The sequence below is a fragment of the Dipodomys ordii genome, unplaced genomic scaffold (assembly GCF_000151885.1).
Source record: "Dipodomys ordii isolate 6190 unplaced genomic scaffold, Dord_2.0 Scaffold261, whole genome shotgun sequence".
NCBI classification, from domain to species: Eukaryota; Metazoa; Chordata; class Mammalia; order Rodentia; family Heteromyidae; genus Dipodomys; species Dipodomys ordii.
Genome location: NW_012267477.1, coordinates 543,081 through 563,358, shown reverse-complemented (window position 1 = coordinate 563,358; position 20,278 = coordinate 543,081). Strand labels below are relative to the sequence as shown.

At 37.6% G+C, this 20,278-nt stretch overlaps 1 gene segment (V, D, J or C); it reads left to right on the top strand.

The window, feature by feature from the left end:
- The window catches only part of LOC106001068, a 195,450-nt gene extending 176,819 nt beyond the window's left edge, over positions 1-18,631 (top strand). Inside the window, 1 exon segment of the V gene segment in view lies at positions 18,328-18,631. Within this exon segment, the coding sequence occupies positions 18,328-18,631 (304 nt within the window).
- Positions 18,632-20,278: the final 1,647 nt, after the last annotated feature.

Here is a 20,278-nt window from a genome sequence, read left to right as displayed (position 1 = left end):
CACCTGTATCCCTATTTAAACGATTTGTTTTTCCCATTCCCCTCCACAAATTATACCGACATCAAACACAGTGAAAACAGGGGTTAAACCATGCAGGAGGGATATACAAAGCAACAAAGAAATAATTTTATAAATGTGTTAGGAACGATCACATGAAAGAAAAAAAACATTTGAATACATAACTTAGGGTTCATTTCCCTAACATCACCTTAACTGACCTTTTGTTCTTGACTCAGACATATAGTAGATATTGGAAATAAGGGAAACCCATGGGACCTCGGTTGGAGAGAACTGTGGTGTTTCTCTACTACCCCTTCGCCATCATGGTCCCCCATCCAGCAATTTATTTTTATAAGAGTTCACCTATTTCCTGATCTCTCAGAATTATTTGAAAAGTTGTTCAGGTTAATTCTTTAATACATTGGTAACTGATTTCCCCCTCACATTGGCAAATTGTGTCTTTCCATTAGGTTTTTCCCCATTTTTTCCCAAGGTTCATAAGTACTACTCATCTATTTAAAAATATTTATTTTATTGTGATTATAAAGGTGAATTACAGAAGGATTATAATTATATGAATCAGATGAGTACAGTGATCATGGATAATGAGATAATTTTGTACTATCTCTTCTGTTCCCTCACTCTCTCCCAGTCCCAAGCTCATGTCTCCACTTATGAAATATATAAAGTTGTGTAGTTCACTTCCATCCATGTCCAGTGAGCTCCACTGCTGCCCTATTCACCATTTTTACCTTCAATTCTATACAATTCTGTATTCCCTCAACCCTCCTGAGTATATTCACTTGAATTCACCAAAGATAAAGAAAACAGAATCATCAAAAATTAAAAGAAAAAAGACAGATCTTTGATTCTGTATCATAGAGTTCATTTAGATATATATGTATATATAAAATTTTATTTAAATATGAAGAGGCATGTAGACATTCTGCCTAACTGTTCCTCTCCTAAGAGTATTCTCTTTTGGCCTGATTTTGTGTAGATATTTAGAATCCTGTATGATTTATCATATCCCAGTGTTTTTTCATAAACCATCTATAGCTAGATTTCTCCTGGGTTCTGACTTAGACCAAAACCAAGCTGTCCTCATGTTGACCATTCTTTCCAGCAGGTGGCAGGATTTACACACCAGTAGCAAGTGCAGATCATTAAGGGTAGCGCTGGCAAACATGTAACAATAGGCTCTTGATATATTTAGCCAGTGGTTTCTCCAGGCCCTTCACCTGCAGACCTCCGGAACACCAGAGTCAGCCTGTGGAAATTCAATATAGTAGAAACTTATTCTCTTCACACGTAGAAAAAGCTCTCACAGGCCTCTGACCCAAAGCAATTTTTCTGGTTAGGAGGATGAGCTCTCAGTCTGCCTTGCTCTCCTCAACACCTGTTACAGACTACTTCTCTGACCTAATCTAGCTTCGAGATTGCTAATATTCCCATGTAGAAAGGAAGAGTCTGGGTATCATCCTATTTATTTGCAAGGGTGAGAACATAATGAAGACCCAGAGAAGATATCATAACACTGGAAGCCTAATGAGAAAGAAACAACATGATATATAAGCCATTGTGTCAATGTCCTTTCTCTTACTCACTGATTTGGTTCTGACCACCTTCCACGTGAGACTACATGTTTCTTAATTATTAGTGTTCCACATGAGGAAGCAGATTTTGGATAAATTAGTCTCCTTGTTTTTGAATTATTGTATGTCATCGTAAGACTGTTAATCATAGCATGTATATGGAGTCTTTACCTTGTCTTCTAAACATGTTCACAGCAATTTCCCTGGGTTACAGTGAAAGATTAGAGTTGTGGCTTTAAAAATGAGCTTCAGTGTGCCTCATCAGCTACACTCTTTGTATCTAGTAATAGGTATGGGGATCAGAGGAAATCAGTGTTCTCCCAAGCAACAACTGAAGATGGAACACGTCCACTTCAGAGGAATGCTACATTTTTTAAAACGCTAAGGTCACTGATTCAGGTGCTGTAAGGAAGACAGCAATTGGAACGAAAGAGCCTTACTCCCCAGCTAGCCTGCTTTCCTGCTTTTGTCTCTTGCCTGTGAGAACTGGGACAATTTACAGACAGCATCTCCCCTCACCATTGCTGAATGCGAAGCTAGTGTTTTACTTTCATCCTCAATAATAAGGCCATAAATGAAACCATCAACTAAAACTTCAAAGGTAAATGGCTGAGTGTGGACCTCAGCTCCAGTTATTATATTGGGACAATGTAATTGGGTGTTGTGGGAATATTCATATGGTGAATAATGTTAAGAGAATTTGAAGGAGGGCTGGGAAGGTGGCTCAGTGGTAGAGCGCTTGCCTTACATGCCTGAGGCCCTGGGTTCAATTCCTCAGCACCACATAGGCAAAAAGACAAAAGCCAGAAGTGGCGCTGTGGCTCAACTGGTAGAGCACTAGCCTTGAGCTGATGAGCTGAGGGACAGCGCCCAGCCCAGAGTTCAGGCACCACGACCGGACCCAAAAAAAAAAAGAATTTGAAGGAAAACATAGAAAATAAAAGTGGGAAGAATATTGCAGGGAAAGTGTCTTTTTATCAAAGTGTACTGCTTAAAACTTCCTGCTTTAGCTTGGTGGCTAGGCCCTTGTTAAGGAAAAGATCACCTAAGTTGGGATAAGAGAGGATTTGTAAGGTGTAAGGTTTTGTCTTACATTGATTTCTTTTCAAGATGGGTATATTTTCACATTACTTGTATAATGTTCTTAGTTCAAAATCACCTCATGTAAATAAATCCTGTGCTATTAAAACTAGCCATTTGCATATCTTAGCTATGGTAAATAATGTTGCAGTAAACACAGTTGTGCTAGGAGCTTTAGTATGGTCTTGTTCATGATCATTTGGGTAAAAGCTCAAAAGTGGGATTGCTGGGTCATAAGGGAACTCTATGTCAACGCTTTTGAGGAACCTCCATAGTAATTTCCAAAGTGGTTGAATAAGTTTACATTCCCACCAATAATGCAGTAAGGTTCCCTTCTGTCCACATCCCCTCCAGCATCTGTTGTTCTTAGAGTTCTTGACTACAAACATTCTAACTCGGGTGAAGTGGTACTTCAATGTTGTTCTGATTTGCATTTCTTTTATGGCTAGGTAGGTTGAGCATTTCTTCATGTGTCTATTGGCCATCCTTCTTTTCTCTTCAGAAAAGTTTCTCTAAGTCTTTAGCCCACTTATATATTGGGCAGTTGTTTATAGGAAGATTTGTTGTTGGGCAGATTTAATTTTTGAGTTCCAAGAATATTTTAGATATGAGACCCTTGTTCGGTTTATGGCTGGTGAAGATCTCCCAATTTGTGGGCTATATATAATTTGCTACCTATATCCTATGGCATGCAGAAGCTCTGCAATTACATGCAATCCCATTTGTACAACTGTTCTTTGAGTTGTTGTGTTTCTTGGTCTCTATAAGAAAAATTAAGCCGGCGCCAAGGAGACCTAGGTTTCTCCTATTCCATCCTGTAATGGTTTCAGAGTATCTGCTTTGACTTCCAGTTCTTTGATCCATTTGGAGTTGATTCTGGTACAAGGTGATATATAAGGATCTAGCTTTAGTTTTCTACAAGTGATTAACCAATTTTGCCAGCACCATTTACTGAAGAGGCTTTCTTTCTTCCTTTCTATTTTTTTAGCTCCCTTATCAAAGATTAGATGGCTATAGGACTGTGGGTTCTTTCCTTGGTTTTCAATTCTATTCCATTGGTCCTAAGGTCTGTTCTTGTGCCAGTACCAAGCTGTTTTGATTACTATAGTTTTGTAGTAGAGTTTGAAACTTGCTATTGATATTCCTCCAGCATTGTTCTTTCTGTTAAGGATCATTTTTGCTATTTGGGCTCTTTTATTGTTCCATATGAATTTTTGGATTGCCTCATCTATTTCCTTGTAGAATGAGGTTGGAATATTGATAAGTATTGCATTCAATTTGTAGATACCCTTGGGAAGTATTACCAATTACGCGACGTTTACCCTTCCAATCCAGGAGCATGGGAGGTTTTTCCACTTTCTAATTTCTGTTTCGATTTCCTTTTTTAGGTTTGTAAAGTTTTCATCATAGAGGTCCTTCACTTCTTTGGTTAAGTTAATTCTTAGGTATTTTATTTTTTGTGAGGTTATGATGAATGAAGTTGCTTTCCTGATTTCAGCCACACTTTTCTTATTGTTGGCATAGAGAAAAGCCATTGATTTTTGAGGGTTAATTTTTTTTAAGATTTTTGTTGGAGGGTCCGGTCAAAGGGCTTGAAGTCTGGGCCTGGGCGCTGTCCCTCATCTCTTCAGCTCAAGGCGAGCACTCTACCACTTGAGCCACAGCATCACTTCTGGCTTTTTTCTTTTTGCTTATGTGGTGATGAGGAATCCCACCCAGGTCCTCATGCATGCAAGGTAAGCGCTCTACCACTGAGCTACCTTCCCAGCCCCTTGAGGGTTTATATCCTGCTACTTTTCCAACATTTTCAATAAGCTTGAGTATTTTGGGAGTGGAGTCCGTGGGATTCTTTAATAAAGTTTGTTTTTTGACATAACGTCTTGTACATCTCGTTGTTGCAATAGGTCATTTTACTGGCTTGAGAAGAGATCAAGAGTCTCTTTCTCTTTCTTTGTGTGTGTGTGTGTGTGTGTGTGTGTGTGTGTGTGTGTGTGTCTATGTTTGTCTCTTCCTTTCTGTGTCTCTCCTTTTTTCTTATAGAGAGGCAACTGGCTATACTAGTTATCTGTTAATGGATGATGTTTCCACTCATTGGGAAAGGATAAAGACAGAGACATGTATGGATGGGCAATAGCGATTTTTGTTGAAGTAATCATGTCTAGCATCAACACTTATCACTTCATGCTGATGAACAGTGAGAAGTAATAACAAATGGCACAAAGGTAGCAAAATATGTGAGGACTCAATAATGGAAAAGTACTGGGGATAGAAGATACCTAATGTTTCAATAGTGGCAAATTTCTGAGTTATTATCAAGAAATCAGAGTGAACATGTATCTTCAAAATATGCTTCAACTTTATCATAACAATCATCATCAAAATATTGTAAAATAGTTTTCAATATATTCATTATGTTTCATAGTATCTTTTTACTTAAAGAAATTAAATGGCTGGGCACCTGTGCCTCACACGTGTAATCCTAGTTACTCAGTAAGCTGAGATGCAAGGATTGACATTTGAAACCAGCCCAGGCAGTGAAGTCCATGAGGCTCTTACTCATCTGTGTGCATCAGGGAAGTTGGTCTGTAGTTCTCTTTTTTGCTGGAGTTTTGCCTGGTTTGGGGATGATTTTGGGATAGCACACTCCGTTTCTATTTCTTGGAAGAGTCTGAGTATTATGGGTACTAGTTCCTCTTTAAAGTCTTATATAATTTAATAGTGAATCCATCTGGTCCTGGGTTTTCCTTGTTGGGAGATTTCTGATAGCTTCCTCTATCTCATTGTAAGATATTGGCAGGTTTAATTGATGTATTTCTTCTTGGTTCAGTTTGGGCAATTTGTATTTGTCTATATATTCATCAATTTCTGCAAGGTTTTCTTTCCTTAGTAAGTATAGATTCTTCAAATAATTTTTTTATAATCGTTTGGATGTTTGGCTATTTGTTCTAATTTTTCCCATGACATCCCTGATCTTATTGAATTGGTTTTCCTCTCTTCTTTTTTTAGTTGATCTTTCCAGAGGTCGTTCAACTTTATTGATTTGTTTTAAAACATAAGATTTTTTGGTATGTTTTTCATTATAGAAATACTGTACAGAAGGTTACAATTACATGAGCAAGGTAGTGAGTATATTTCTTCCTGAGCATTGCTGCTTCCTCCTTTCTTTCCCCCTACCATCCCTTCCTTCATACCTCCACTACTACTCTTCCTCCCCCCACCAAAGTTGTACAGTTCATTTTCAAGATAGTGTCTTGTACATCTCATTGTTACAATGTGTTAAACTGTATACCTATTTAAGAATTTTGTTTTTTCCCTTCCTCTCCCCAAATTAGAGAAGTGTATATACAAGATGCCTGCCCTGACATCAAATACAGGAAAAACCAGGAGTTATAATATTGGAGAGGAACATAAAAAAAAACAGAAAAATCACATGGTACATTATACATAAAAAATATATAGAATATATATATATATATAGAATATATATATATATATTTCACTTGACATCATTTCATATGGTCTTTTGTCCATAGCTTTTGACCTTTCCTGCTTGTCCTACACATGTACTAGTTATGGCAAATAAGGGAAACCATCGGACCTATGCTTCTTTGGGCCTGGCTTACTTCACTTAATATAATTTTTTCCAAGTCTTTCCATTTCCTAACAAATTGGTCAATGTCATTCTTTCTGATGTAGGCATAGAATACCCCTATGACCTAGCAATCCCACTTTTGGGCACTTATACAAACATTCACAAACAAGTACATACTAGGGCTACCAGCACAACTATGTTTATTTCAGCATTATTTACCATAGCTAAAATATGGAACCAACCCAGATGTCTCTCAATAGATGAATAAAATTTAATATATATGTATATACATATATATGTATATATATAAAATGGAATTCTATGCCTCCATCAAAACAATGACAGCTTTTTTTGTGGACTGATTTTTATTAGCAGTATCATTGCTTATTATTACACTAGAAAGGGAAGTAATTGTAGAATGGTGCTCAGGTGTTTTTTTTTCCTCTTTTTTTTATTGTGAGACTACCTTACAGAGGAGTTACAATTACATGGGAAAGATAATGAATACATTTCTTATCAAGCATTGGTGCCTCCTCTTTGTTTCCCCTTTCCATCCCTTCCCATACTCCCCTCTCCCCCCACCCGATGCTCCTCCCTTCCTACCAAAGTTATAAAGTTCATTTTTCGACATAACATCTTGTACATCTCATTGTTGCAATGGGTCCAACTCTATCCCTAGTTAAACGATTTGTTTTTTCCTTTCCCCTCCACAAATTATACCAACATGAAATATAGTGAAAGCATGGGTTATACTGTGGGGGAGGAGCATACAATGCAACAAAAATCATCTTATAAATATGTTAGAAACAATTGCATGAAAGGAAAAAAAACACAAAAAATATTTGGCAATGACAGCTTTCTGCTTTATTAATTTTATTTGCAGTTTTCTTAGTCTCTATCTTGTTAATTTCAGCTCCAATTTGGTTATATTGCGCCATCTTGTAAATTTAGGTTCAATTTTTTCATGATTTTCTAGTAGTTTTAATTGCAACATGAGATTGATTACTTGGTCTTTCTCGATTTTTTTTGATGTGCCCACTGAGAGTAATAAATTTGTCCCTCAAGACAGTTTTTCCTGTGTCTCACAGTTTTCTTGCTGATGTGTATTCATTTTCATTGAATTGTAAGAACTTTAAAAAAATTTATTGCAGAAATACTGTACAGAAGGGTTACAATTACAAGGGCATAGTAATGACTACATTCCTAACTTTTTAAAAAAATGTTTTTTATTGTGAAAATGCTGTACAAAGAGTGGTTACAGTTACATGAGCAAGGTAATTAATACATTTCTTATCAAGCATTGTTGTCTCCTCCTTTGTTTTTCCCTTAACATCCCTTTTCTCCCATCACCACAACTACACTCCCCAGCACCCCCATAACCTATTCTCCACACCACTCCTAAATTATAAAGTTCATTTTTCAACATAGCATCTTGTGCATCTCATTGTTGTAATGGGTCAACCTGTATAATTGTTTGAAAATTTTGTTTTTTCCCTTCCCATCCCCAAATTATATAAACATCAAATCCAGTGAAAACAGGTTATACCATGGGGGAGGAACATACAGAGCAACAAAAAAAATCACATGATACCTTATGAATATGTTAGAAGCAAAGCAAGAAAGAAAAAAATCACTTGAGTCCTTATCTTGGGGGTCATTTTGCTCATCATCTTATTTGACCTTTTCTGCTTGTCTCAGACATATATTAGTTATTGCAAATAAGGGAAACCATGGGACCTATGTTTCTTTGCACCTGGAACTTCACTTAAGCTTACTTCACTTGATATGATTTTTTTCCAAGTCTTTCCAAATGGGGCAATGTCATTCTTTCTGATGGAGGCATAGAATTCAATTGTGTATATATTTTCTTGATCCAATCATCTACTGAGGGGTATCTGGGTTGGTTCCATCAGCTATGATAAATAATGCTGCAATAAACATAGTTGTGCTGGGAGCTTTAAAATGGTTTTGTTTGTGATCATTTGAGTAAATGCACAAAGGTGGGATTTCTGGGTCATAGGGGAGCTCTATGTGGAGTCTTTTGTGGAACCTCCATACTACTGTCCAAAGTGGGTGAACAAGATTACACTCCCACCAAAAATACAGTAGGGTTCCCTTCGGTCCACATCCCCTCCAGCATCTGTTGTTATTAGAGTTCTTGATTATAGCCATAACAGAAAGAACAGTACTGGAGTTATATCAATAACAAATTTCAAACTCTACTACAAAGATATAGTAATCAAAACAGCTTAGTTACTGAAGAGACCTTGGTTACTTAAAAGGACCAGTGGAATAGTACCAAAATCCAAAAATGAACCCACAGACCTATACCCACCTAATGTTTGATAGATCTAAAAAAATCCAATGGAAGAAAGACATCCTATACAGTAAATGGTGCTGGCAAAATTGGTTAATCACTTGTAGAAAACTAAAGCTAGATCCTTATATATCACCCTATACTAGAATCAACTCCAAATGGATCAAAGACTTTGGAATCAAAGCAGACACACTGAAAACATTACAGGACAGAATAGGAAAACCCTAGGTCTCCTTGGCACAGGCCAAAATTTTCTTAATAGAGACCCAGAAACACAACAAACCAAAGAATGCTTGGACAAATGGGATAGCATGAAGTTGCAGAGCTTCTGCATAGCAAAGCACATAGCTAGCAAGGTCAATAGAAAGCCCAAGGATTAGTAGAAGATCTTCAAGAACTATACAACCGACAAGGGTCTCATATGTAAAATATACCTGGAACTCAAAAAGTTAAATCCCCCAACAACAAATCCCCAAAGAAACAACTGCCCAATAAATAAGTGGGCTAAAGACTTAAAGAGAAACTTTTCTGAAAAATTTTCTAAAAAATTTCAAATCAAAAAAACACTGAGATACCACTTCACCCCAGTTAGAATTGCTATAATCAAGAGGCTATGTTTTGTCCCTACATTTTATGCTAAAATTAACATTCTTCCTTGGGAGTCACAGCTCCACCTCTGGTTTTTGTCAGTTCATTGGAACTAAGAATCTCACATTCCTGCTGAATCTGGCTTCAAATATAACTCTTCAGATTGCAGCCTCATGAATAGCTAGAATTCCATTCACTCTAGGGTCACCAATACCTGACAATGAAATACTCCATAACTTTTGTATTTGAATGAAATATTTCCCATGAATTTATTAAGTAAGCTACATATTTCTCATTAAACAGACAACTATTGCCAAGTATAATAAATAGTTGGTTCTTGGTGAATTTGTTCTATCCTTTAAGCTCCAAATCATATTTCTAAATATAACTTTGTATTAACTCCCTGGTCTAAAATAAATCTCCTTATTTACATAACACTATCCAATGTGTTAGTATCATCTTGTCAATCTATAGGAGAACTTGGGGTTCCTCAGCTAATGCCTCCATTGGTAAGGACAAAGATTTGCCTAAAAGAATACAGGTTGACCCATTGCAACGATGAGATGTGCAAGTCGTTATGTCGAAAAAGAAACTTCAAAACTTTGGTGGGGGGGGAGGTTCGGGTGGGGGGAGTTAGGAGGAGTCTGGGAAGGGAGGGGAGGGGGAAGCAAAGAGGAAGAAACAATTCTTGAACAAAAATGTACTTTTTATCTTGCCCATGTAATTGTAACTCCTCTGTAGGGTATTCTCACCCAAAAAAATGAATAAATTAAACAAAAAGAATAGAGCTGATTTTTTTTCTCACTCTAATTAGGATCCACAGCAATGATTCCACTATCATTGGAAAATTACGGACAAAATAGATTTGGTTCAAAACTAAGCAGATAGGAAAGTCTGCTTTATCCACAGGAAGATAAAGTAAGTTCATGCAGACCTACCTGTCTCGCTATGTAACCCAGGCTGGTCTAACTATGTGAGTAACCTGGCAACCCAGAAATGCTTCCTTGTTCATTGGTAACAGCAGCTCATTGACTACTGTAGCACTCTTGCACCTCCTAACCTTTCCAGCTCTGGATGGCATTTGCAGACATGCTGTTCAGGAAATTTACTGAGGAAGACAACTCCCTCCCCCAACCCTCCAGATGAGTGAGTTCACTCCTCTATAATCTCTACTGACTTCCTTTTGGAATGTACTGCTGTTTGACATGATGTGACAACTTCAATTTGGGGAATACAAAGCATTTCTGAATGACATATGTGTGGAAGGGCAACCATGGCATGGTCTCTCACAAGGCATCTTAGGTAGAAATAAAATTTCAACAGAGAAACTTACAAGTTCCTGGAAATACTCGAGTTACACTAGAAAATATTCGAGATTATTTTCGTCTTTTCTAGGCACAACTCCCACGGAGTGAAAGAAAACCTATGTCTCCTTTAAACATCAAGGCAAGCCCTTCCGAATTAATTTGCACATTGTGTCGTTACATAACAGTGCAGGTTGCTCAAAGCTTCTTTAGAGGCAGTTTCTGAGACCTGAAAAGCAGTGTCCAATCTCGATTTTGCACATGGGATCACAGGCTTCCTTGGTATGGCTGCTGCTGCTCTGGGCTCCAGATGTGGTGGGCAGAAAGGGTTAATCAAACTCATCATGGAAATTGCTGCTCGCTGATTTGCAGGGTTCTGAAACTGATTGATTCAAGTCTTTGTTGCTCAATTTTTTGTTATTAAAGTGTCTGCACTGACAAGTTATAGCTGTCACTAATGCAATATGCCTACGTTGGGATGGTCTCAGTAAATCTGTGGCCATTCTTTACATAGGATTACCATTCCAGGCTCCACTGGAGACATTGTACTGACTCCAACTCCTGCATCTCTGGCCTTATCCCCTCAAGACATGGCCATCATCACCTGCAGAGCCAGGGAGAATGCTGATAATGAATTTTGGAGTGTTTCATATATTTGTACCAACAGAAACCAGGACAGCTTCCAACACCTCTGAGCTATACAGGATCCAATAGGGAAAGTGGGGTCCCAAACCGGTTCAGTGGCAGTGGGTCTGAGACAGATTTCTACTTCACCATAAATCCAGTGGAGGCTGAAGATGCTGCAAATTGCTATTGTCAGGAGAATAACAAGTTTCCTCTCATAGAAGACTATTCTTCAGACAGCTGCTCACTGAGGTTCACTGTCTCAGGTGTTTCTCTTCCACTGAGCACTTCAATCAACACTCTCTAGATTTGTTTGTACAAACTAAAAGAACTATAAGAAAGAAATTCAACAACTGGTGTGTGTGTGTGTGTGTGTGTGTGTGTGTGTGTGTGTGTGTATGTGTGTGTGTGCATGTGTACAACAAAATCAGATGGATCATTTGGTGTTTTCCTTCCTATGTAAGAACCACTTAGGAATTTCATACTTTGCACTTTTTACTAGATGAGAAAGTCTCTTGCAAAGAAAAAAATTCTGAATTTTAAGAAATACTTACTCTCAGTTGCTTGATCTTACCTGCAATCACAATCTCAGCTATGTGGAGGACAAAATTAGGAGGACCAGAGTTTCAGGACATCCCAGAAAAGTTGCAAGATATATTTCTGAAAAAATAAGACATGATGGCCCATGCCTGCATTCTAATATATGGGAGAAGCATAAGAGGAGATGTGAAGCCTGAGACTGGGCAGGGAAATTGTGTGAGATGCAATAAGTGAATAATAAATAAATAAGGTGGAAGATATGACTGAAATGATAGAAAATCTGTTTAGAACATCAAGCGTGCAATACATATTGGTATTAATTTAAGTAATTATTTACACTAGTAGGTGGAAATACATTTCAAAAATAAAATCTCTGAATAGACAAAAATCTATCTGTCTTACATATGTAGGCTGATAATCTATATCAATTTGAATTTTGAGTTTACATTTAAAGGCCACTGTACTTGCTCAGAGACCAAAGAAATATGAGACAGTATTCCTACATCATGTTATTCAGGTATACCTATGTTCATATTATTATGAAATTTAGATTCTCTCTATCAGAATTAATATAATCTATCCTTATCACACAGAGGTCATATCCTCTTTCTATCATACTTTCTGTATTGGTGTTCACCACCTTCTCTCATCAACTCTCAGCTTCTTTTTACTATTTCATGAGTCACTCTAATATTGCAGGAAGAATATTTACAGAGAAAATCACATGATCAAGGATAGCCTCGAAATCCTAGTAATATCATGTCAAAAAAGAAAGAAACAAAACAGAAAGAAAGGAAGGAAAGAAGCAAGGAAGGAAGTGGGGAAAAGGACAGAGAAAAGTAACAGAATGGATTCACAAACATAACTGCCTTTTCATAGATTTTTCAAAACCTAGACTACTTGAGATAACATCTGGCAACTAACTTAGTATTTCCATTTATTGGTAAATAGTTTTCCATTAAAAGTATTTTTAAACATAATCTTTTTTATCACATCACTTTAGACAGATGCTTTTAGATTACCTATAAAATTAAAAAAACCTGATAAATATATGGAAGAACTAAACATATTTCTTTGTCAATGGAAGGCTCTGCACTTGAGTTATGGTACAGGAAAAAGCAGTGTGGTAATGGAAAATTACTAACAATATAAATATTCATTTAAACTAAAATATTTACGAAAGCCTAAAACAAGCAAAGGCCCCTTGTTTATATGGTTAAACTTGGACATTTGCAATCCTAATAAGGCCTAAAACAAATTTTTATAGAGCAATAACTTATTTTTAAAATTTTACTTTTTTGTTTGTTTTCTTAATCTCAAAATATAATCTCAGCTACTTACTTTTATTTCTGTTTTTCATCTAGGATTGGCTAAAACAATTCACTTAATTATTGTTAATGACAAATTATCTTAGCAGCAAAGAAAGAAAAAGATTCATTAAAGAAAAAAACTGGAGGGGCTGGGAAGGTGGCTCAGTGGTAGAGCACTTGCCTTGCATGCCTGAGGCCCTGGATTCGATTCCTCATCACCACATAAGCAAAAAGAAAAAAGCCGGAAGTAGCGCTGTGGCTCAAGTGGTAGAGCGCTAGCCTTGAGTTGAAGAGCTGAGGGACAGCGCCCAGGCCCCGAGTTCAGGCCCCATAACTGGACCCCCCCCCAAAAAAAGAAAAAAACTCCAACCAGATACAAGCTTAACAAAACAGATGATTAATTTAAGCAGACAAAACCGATAACATTTACCTCACCAAAGACAAAAAAAATTCATGTACTCAAAAAGCAAAAGCAATTATTGATAATCTCACAGTGCTTCTGGAAAAACAGTCACATACAATATTCAGGACCACACAAGAAAGTTATAATTTCCCTAGGGAGCTCCAAAATAGAATGAACACTTCCCATTCTCATGCAAACTACAACAGAAATTTCCAAATACACCTACTTTTCTCAGCTTCTCAGAGTCTTAGAAACTAGAACCATAAGCACAGTAAGTGTGACATTTTGGGGTCAAGTGTTTCAAAGACAACATCAGTTTTTGTTTCAGGATAGAGCCTTAAAAGGCTGACAAGTCACAAATGGCAAGGAAACAATGGAAGAACAAGGCCAAGTATACAAGCAGCAAGCCTTACTAGAGGGACAAATTTTGAATCATGGGACACAAACCATTCCATTTTCTAGACCCTCACAAATAGCAAAAGTCTGTTGGCCTTGTTTAAAATGAAAGACAGGGGGAGAGAGAAGTAGGGGAGGTGAGAGAGGGAAGTAATAGTAGGAAATAAAACAAAGGAAGGAATAAGAATCTTCAAAAAAATGTACTCATTACCTTACTCATATACAGCATCTTAACAGTAAAATAAAATTTAAAAATGAAAGAAAGAAAAAATCCTAAAAGAAAACTAGGCTTGAAAATACCAACCCAGATTCCCCTCAGTAGATGAATGGATCAAGAAAATGTGGTATATATACACAATGGAATTCTATGCCTCCATCAGAAAGATGACATTGCCCCATTTGTTAGGAAATGGAAAGACTTGAAAAAAATTATATTAAGTGAAGTAAGCCAGGCACAAAGAAACATAGGTCCCATGGTTTCCCTTATTTGCAATATCTAGCATATGTATGAGTCAAGCAGAAAAGGTCAGATAAGGTGGTGTTAGGAAAATGAACCCTTAGATATGTATTTAAATGTTTTTTTTCTTTCATGTATTTGTTTCTAACGCATTTATAAGATTATTGCTTTCTATGTCCCTCCCCGTCAGTATAACCCCTGCTTTCACTGTATTTGATGTTAGTATAATTTGTGGAGGGGAAAGGGAAAAACAAGTCATTTAAATAAGGATACAGGTGGACCCGTTACAGCAATGAGAAGTACAAGTTGTCAGGTCGAAAATGAACTTTACAACTTTGGTGGAGGAATGGAGGTGGGGGGGGGCAGAGGGAGGCTTGGAAGGGATGTGAAGGGTAAACAAAGGAGGAGGCTACAATGCTTGATAAGAAATGTACTCATTATCTTGCCCACGTAATTGTAACCCCCCTGTACAGTATGTTCACAATAAAAAAAAAGAAAATAGCAGAGAGGATCTTTGTCTCACATTTCATCCAGATCTGGTGATATATGAGCAAAAATTCAGAGTGTGTCACATCCAAAGAATGAGCTTTCATAATATCCCTATATTATCAACTGAGTTCTGAATTGTGTCTGATACTTTTTTGTATTAAGAGGTATACAATGATAGATGGAGAAATATAGATTGAGAAATATAGCTCGCGAGCGAGGGAGAGAGAGAGAGAGAGAGAGAGAGAGATAGTTAAATGAGGGAAAAAACCGAATTGTCCTCAACATTGCCCCATACCTGTATCAGATATAGTAAAGTTTAAACCCACTACATAGCAAACACTCATTCTGTTTTTGTATATGATAAGTGTATAATGATAATCCCTTAGAATCTGATATAAACATGATAAGCCAACACACAGGCCAGCAGTTTTCTACTACCATCAGGCTTTCACCATACACACAACTCAGTCATACTTTCTGTACACAGTCAGAGTTCCCAAGAGGTTTTAGGGTCTGCACAATTTAGGATGATTAGGAAGCAATGTGAAGGGAGGAAAAATGTAAGGAAGGGGAAATAGACAGTAAAAACCATACAACAAGCTAAACACTTCCTGTTGCTGAAGATGACCGAACCTCAACATCCCATGGAAATGTGGAAAATACCTTCAGATTATTATCCATAAGATGAGGGGATGAGGTATGCATGCAACTCTCCTCTCATGAGCACTGAGGAAATTCTGAGGGCGCTCATTCCTGATATGGTATTCATTTGGTGTATAGGCAGAGGTCTCCTCTCTTGCTTCAAGATGACAGTGAGACACAAAATGTCTAGTAGAAGTGAGCACAAATATATTGAATACCAAGATACCAGCATTGCCTGATAATCCAGCTAAAATAGTATAGTACTTTACATTCTCCCTGTAACAAAATTCTGGCTGCATTCTTCATAGCCAGATCCCATCAAAGCACAAGAGATACAAACTCACACGTAGAGATGCCTACAGCAAAGCTGGGGCCTGGGTCATCTCCTTACTAGTACACATGGGAACAAACAAATAAACACCAAAAAACCTAAACAACAAGGAAAAAGCGTAAGCATTTATGGTGAATGGAGAATATAAGCAGAGTGTATAGAGATGTTTACTAATGTGAACACATCTGGTACCAATAGTCAGAGTTTCATTGTGATAACTAGAATCAACACAAGTGACAGACATGGCACAATATAAACAATTCCAAATTAAGAAAAATTTGTAGCCCATTTATTATGGAACAGCAAAGAAACCTATAGCACTGAAAGCTGGTGAGCCTGGGAGTGAGCCACATTGGAAGAATTATGCAGTGTGCTACCTCCCCCCTATTACTTCTTCTGGTGAATTATCATTTTATTTAAGAAAGAACAAGAATATTTTAAATGCATAATACCTTTGTAAAACGCAATCTGGAAACTGGAATTATGTGCAGACTGTGGCACTGATAGGATGTTGCCTATTTGCCAAATTGATTGACAACATGCAGAATTTTATTTTGGGTGCTATGGAGACTGAAACTCAAAACTTGCTGTATGCTACACAATAACTCTCTCACATGAATCATTTCTCAGCTGCTTTTGTTTTTCAGGCAGGGTAGCATGCTTTTACTTTAGTTGGTCTGGCAATACACTTCCAACTTTATCATAATATGGAAGAATGAGTTTGGATTTTTTTTACAAATATTCACTGAATCTTAAAATCAAGGATTACTTTGGTTTAGGAAGAGGTACAATATGTCCCCTTCCTCCATGACCACTTGCAAGACACTACCCTGACCACCAGAGATTATAAATTGATTTAAGTTGAAATCCAGATAGGATTAAGACCCAAGTAACTATCATTTGTTTATGCATTAAACAGACCATGGATGTTTATAAACACTATTGGGAATTCAAGGCTTTCTCTGGAAAAAGCTTTAGAATTTTATGGCCATTAAGATGTCATTCAGAGAAACATTAGGTCTGGAAACAAGTTCCTACAAACACCAGAAGTAAGGTAAGTAAGGCTAAATAGCAGTTGAAAATACATTTAATGGTCACATAGATGTGAACTCCTCTCAGATCTGACTCTTTTCTCTTCCCCAGGACCAGAATAAAAGCACAGTACCATTGAGGCAGTGTGGCATTGTTTTTGGTCCTGTCTTCAACTTGAATCCAAATTACAATAAGTGAAAGTCATTAGCATTAAATTAATAGCCCTCATTTCCCACATTGCCAAATTTTGCAGTCTCATTGAAATAATTACAAATTTGCCTTCATTGTCATCCTGAAGGCCTATCTTCTATCCCAACCACGTCAGGAATTTTACCAAGATATCTTTGAAACCCACCCTCACAACTAGATCAATTGAGAAACAATGTGATATTTAAAATGAGACACAATGCTACTTAATCTTTAAAACAGCTATCTATTCTACACCCTTGATATTCCTGACAAGCTGGGTGTAAAATGTATTGATGAGCCTCTCCATTCTCCAGGTAATAGCAGAAATTTGGACACATGTAAGCAGAAAGAGATACATGAGGACTAGGGAGTTTGAAAGTAAGTGATTTGCCCTGAATTTGATGTGGAATCATCTGAGGGCAATGGATATATGAATATGCTGTAATTCTTAGATAATTTGAAACTGAGAGTCAAAATAAAAATTGTACCTGGTGGCATGGCAAATCACAGAAACAACAAATTTTGAACTTTTCTGGTTGCAACATGCTTTTGCTTCAGCCCTCTACCCATCTAAACACAAGACATGCTTACTAGCACTCTTGATATAGTTGTTTTCCCTCACTTTGAAAATTTTCCTATGTACTACAATTTTCCTTTATGCAGTAACATCAATAAGGAAGAGTTGGACTAAGACTTTATACCTGCTCTTGGGAAGAATCACATTTTACTTTGTGTATATGTATGTTTTAGAAGAGCCTGAAGTAGGAATTGCATGAAAACATATTAGCTTGTACATCTGTTTTTATGTCAGTGGTAAGTCTTCAATGCATAGAGATATTAAACCATTTAAAAATATCCACAAATTCTATTCTTACCAATTCTTCACTTCTCTGCATGTTCTGAATATGAAGCACTCATATATTGCTTTATTTTCTCTCTTTCAAGTGTCATGGCATAAAGATTGAAAAACTCAAGAGAAATGGTCATCATCCCTGAATGAACCAAGAGATCTATACAAAGAACAGTAGACTCGTCACAGCTTCTGCTGTATATGTGAAACACATTCTCTGTTAAAAACTAAGATATGTGGGCACAGATGAAATATGAGGATTTACGAGTTGGGCTGGTTCTATAGCTATTCCCAGCTTTACCCAGCTTTGTTGATTTGCATATGCTCAGAGCACAACCTACTGCCCCAATGACTTCATAATAGGCTGCTCACACCCTGTGCAGCAGTGAGTCCCAGTCAGCACACAGCATGGACATGAGGACCCCTGCTCAGCTCCTGGGGCTCCTCCTGCTCTGGCTACCAGGTAAGGAAGGACAGCATTCATTCCATCCTGTGTGTTCAGTGCTGCATGGGTCTTCAGGGAAGGCCTCCTATAACATGACTAACAGTGTGGATATTTGTGTTTCTATTTCCAATGGCTGGTTTCAGATGTGACATCCAAATGACCCAGTCTCCATCATTCCTGTCTGCATCTCCAGGAGACAGAGTCTCCATCACTTGCCGGGCCAGTCAGGGCATTAACTATTATTTAAACTGGTATCAGCAAAAACCAGGGAATGCTCCAAAGCTTCTGATCTATTATGCAAAGAATTTAGCCTCTGGAATTCCATCAAGATTCAGTGGGATTCAATCTGGGACAGAGTTCACACTCACCATCAGCAGCCTGCAGCCTGAGGATTTTGCCACTTATTACTGTCTACAGCATAATAGTTCCCCTCCCACAGTGATATAAGCCATAACATAAACTTCCCAGGGAAGCAGAAGTGAAAGGCTGGGCTGCCCAGGTTCTGATCCTGGTGCCTTCAACTGCTGATAGAGTTTCTCAGATGTGAACACTTCTCTGAACACTTTTAAATGTTTTCATTGAAATGTGAAGGCTCCTCTGAATCTTAGTCCTTTTTCTCCTCCACTGTCCCAGGTACACAGACATGGTCATATCTCTTCTCATATAAAGTCATCTTTTCTGATTCACACAGTAAAACAGAAGCCAGACAAGTATCTCTAGGAAGAAATTATTTTAATACAGAAAATGAGTCTAATCATAGGTTGTTAACTCCTAGGTAATCAGAGAAGTTGGAAGGAGGAGTGTGGCATTCTCTGGTTCTGAGAGGCTGTCCTAGGGTTTTGAGCACATAATCCTGTGATTCTCCACCCTGTGGAAAAAACCAGGGTGAGTGGCTGAGGCTCTCACCTGACCCAACTGCCCCTCCAGGGGAATTCTCCAGGCCTCACTTCTGATCACATGGCAGCCTGCTTATATCAATAATTATACAAGTCTCTCCAGTTCACCAAATCTAATAAAAGGATGACCTATGATCAATTCTGCAGGAAACAAGGGAAGGAACAGGGATTTGAGCTTCCACACACAATCATAATGATCATAATGATGTATTGAGACAACTGACTGTTAACAATGGTCACTTTTCCCCAACTGTCACCTAAGTGATAGTTTTAAGATTCACTTAAATTTGATTGTAAGTTGTTTCTAGCAATCTGGGATTATGAACTTTTTAAAAATTCAACAAAATCCATTAATTCTTTTGCAGAAAACTATCAGAAACTGGAAATTGTATGAAACATCACAAGTTGTTCATGATCTTACATGGCAACTAATAACTGAAATAATTTCTTGATAAAGCAAATCAGATGTAAAACAATATTACAACACAAATAAAGGAAAATACATTATTGGGTTAAGATTTCTTTTCCTTCTATGACTCAAACTCGCAATCCAAGCTACTCATGAGGCTGAGATCTGAGGATTTTGGTTCAAAATCAGCCTGGGCTGCAAAGTCCTTGAGACTCTTATCTCTAATAAATCACCAGAAACCGGAAGTGGCACAGTTGACTCCAGTGGCAGAGTGTTTGCCTGGAGCTGAAGAGCTGAGGGACAGTGCCCAGGCCCAGAGTCCAAGCCCCACAACCATAAAAATAAAAAGGAAAGAAAAAAGGTAAGGAAAGGAGAGGAGAGGAAAGAAAAAGAAAAAAGGAAAAAAGAGAAAGTAAGAAAAGTTTCAATGCATAAGTACTTCATAATGAAAACAGAGTGATTTTTCTTTCCTGGAAAGATGATTGAGAGTGAATAAAAAATCTAAGTAGAAACAGGATGTTTCAATATATTTATCAAATACTCTATTAACTCTGTTGCTTCTGTGAATTATACATATTGAAAATAGTCATAAAAGTGTCTTCTACCATCAAATCATCCTCACATACTCTGCAGGCAAATTCATGTTCCTCTTTTCTAGCCTAGGAAACCTGTGGATGCAAGGCCTGTGGTGATTCACTGAGTTGAGTCAATCCTGCAGATGTGCCCAGCTCTGCCCAGCCCCAGCTGATTTGCATGTGCCCAGAGCACAGCCCACTTCCCTGAGTACTT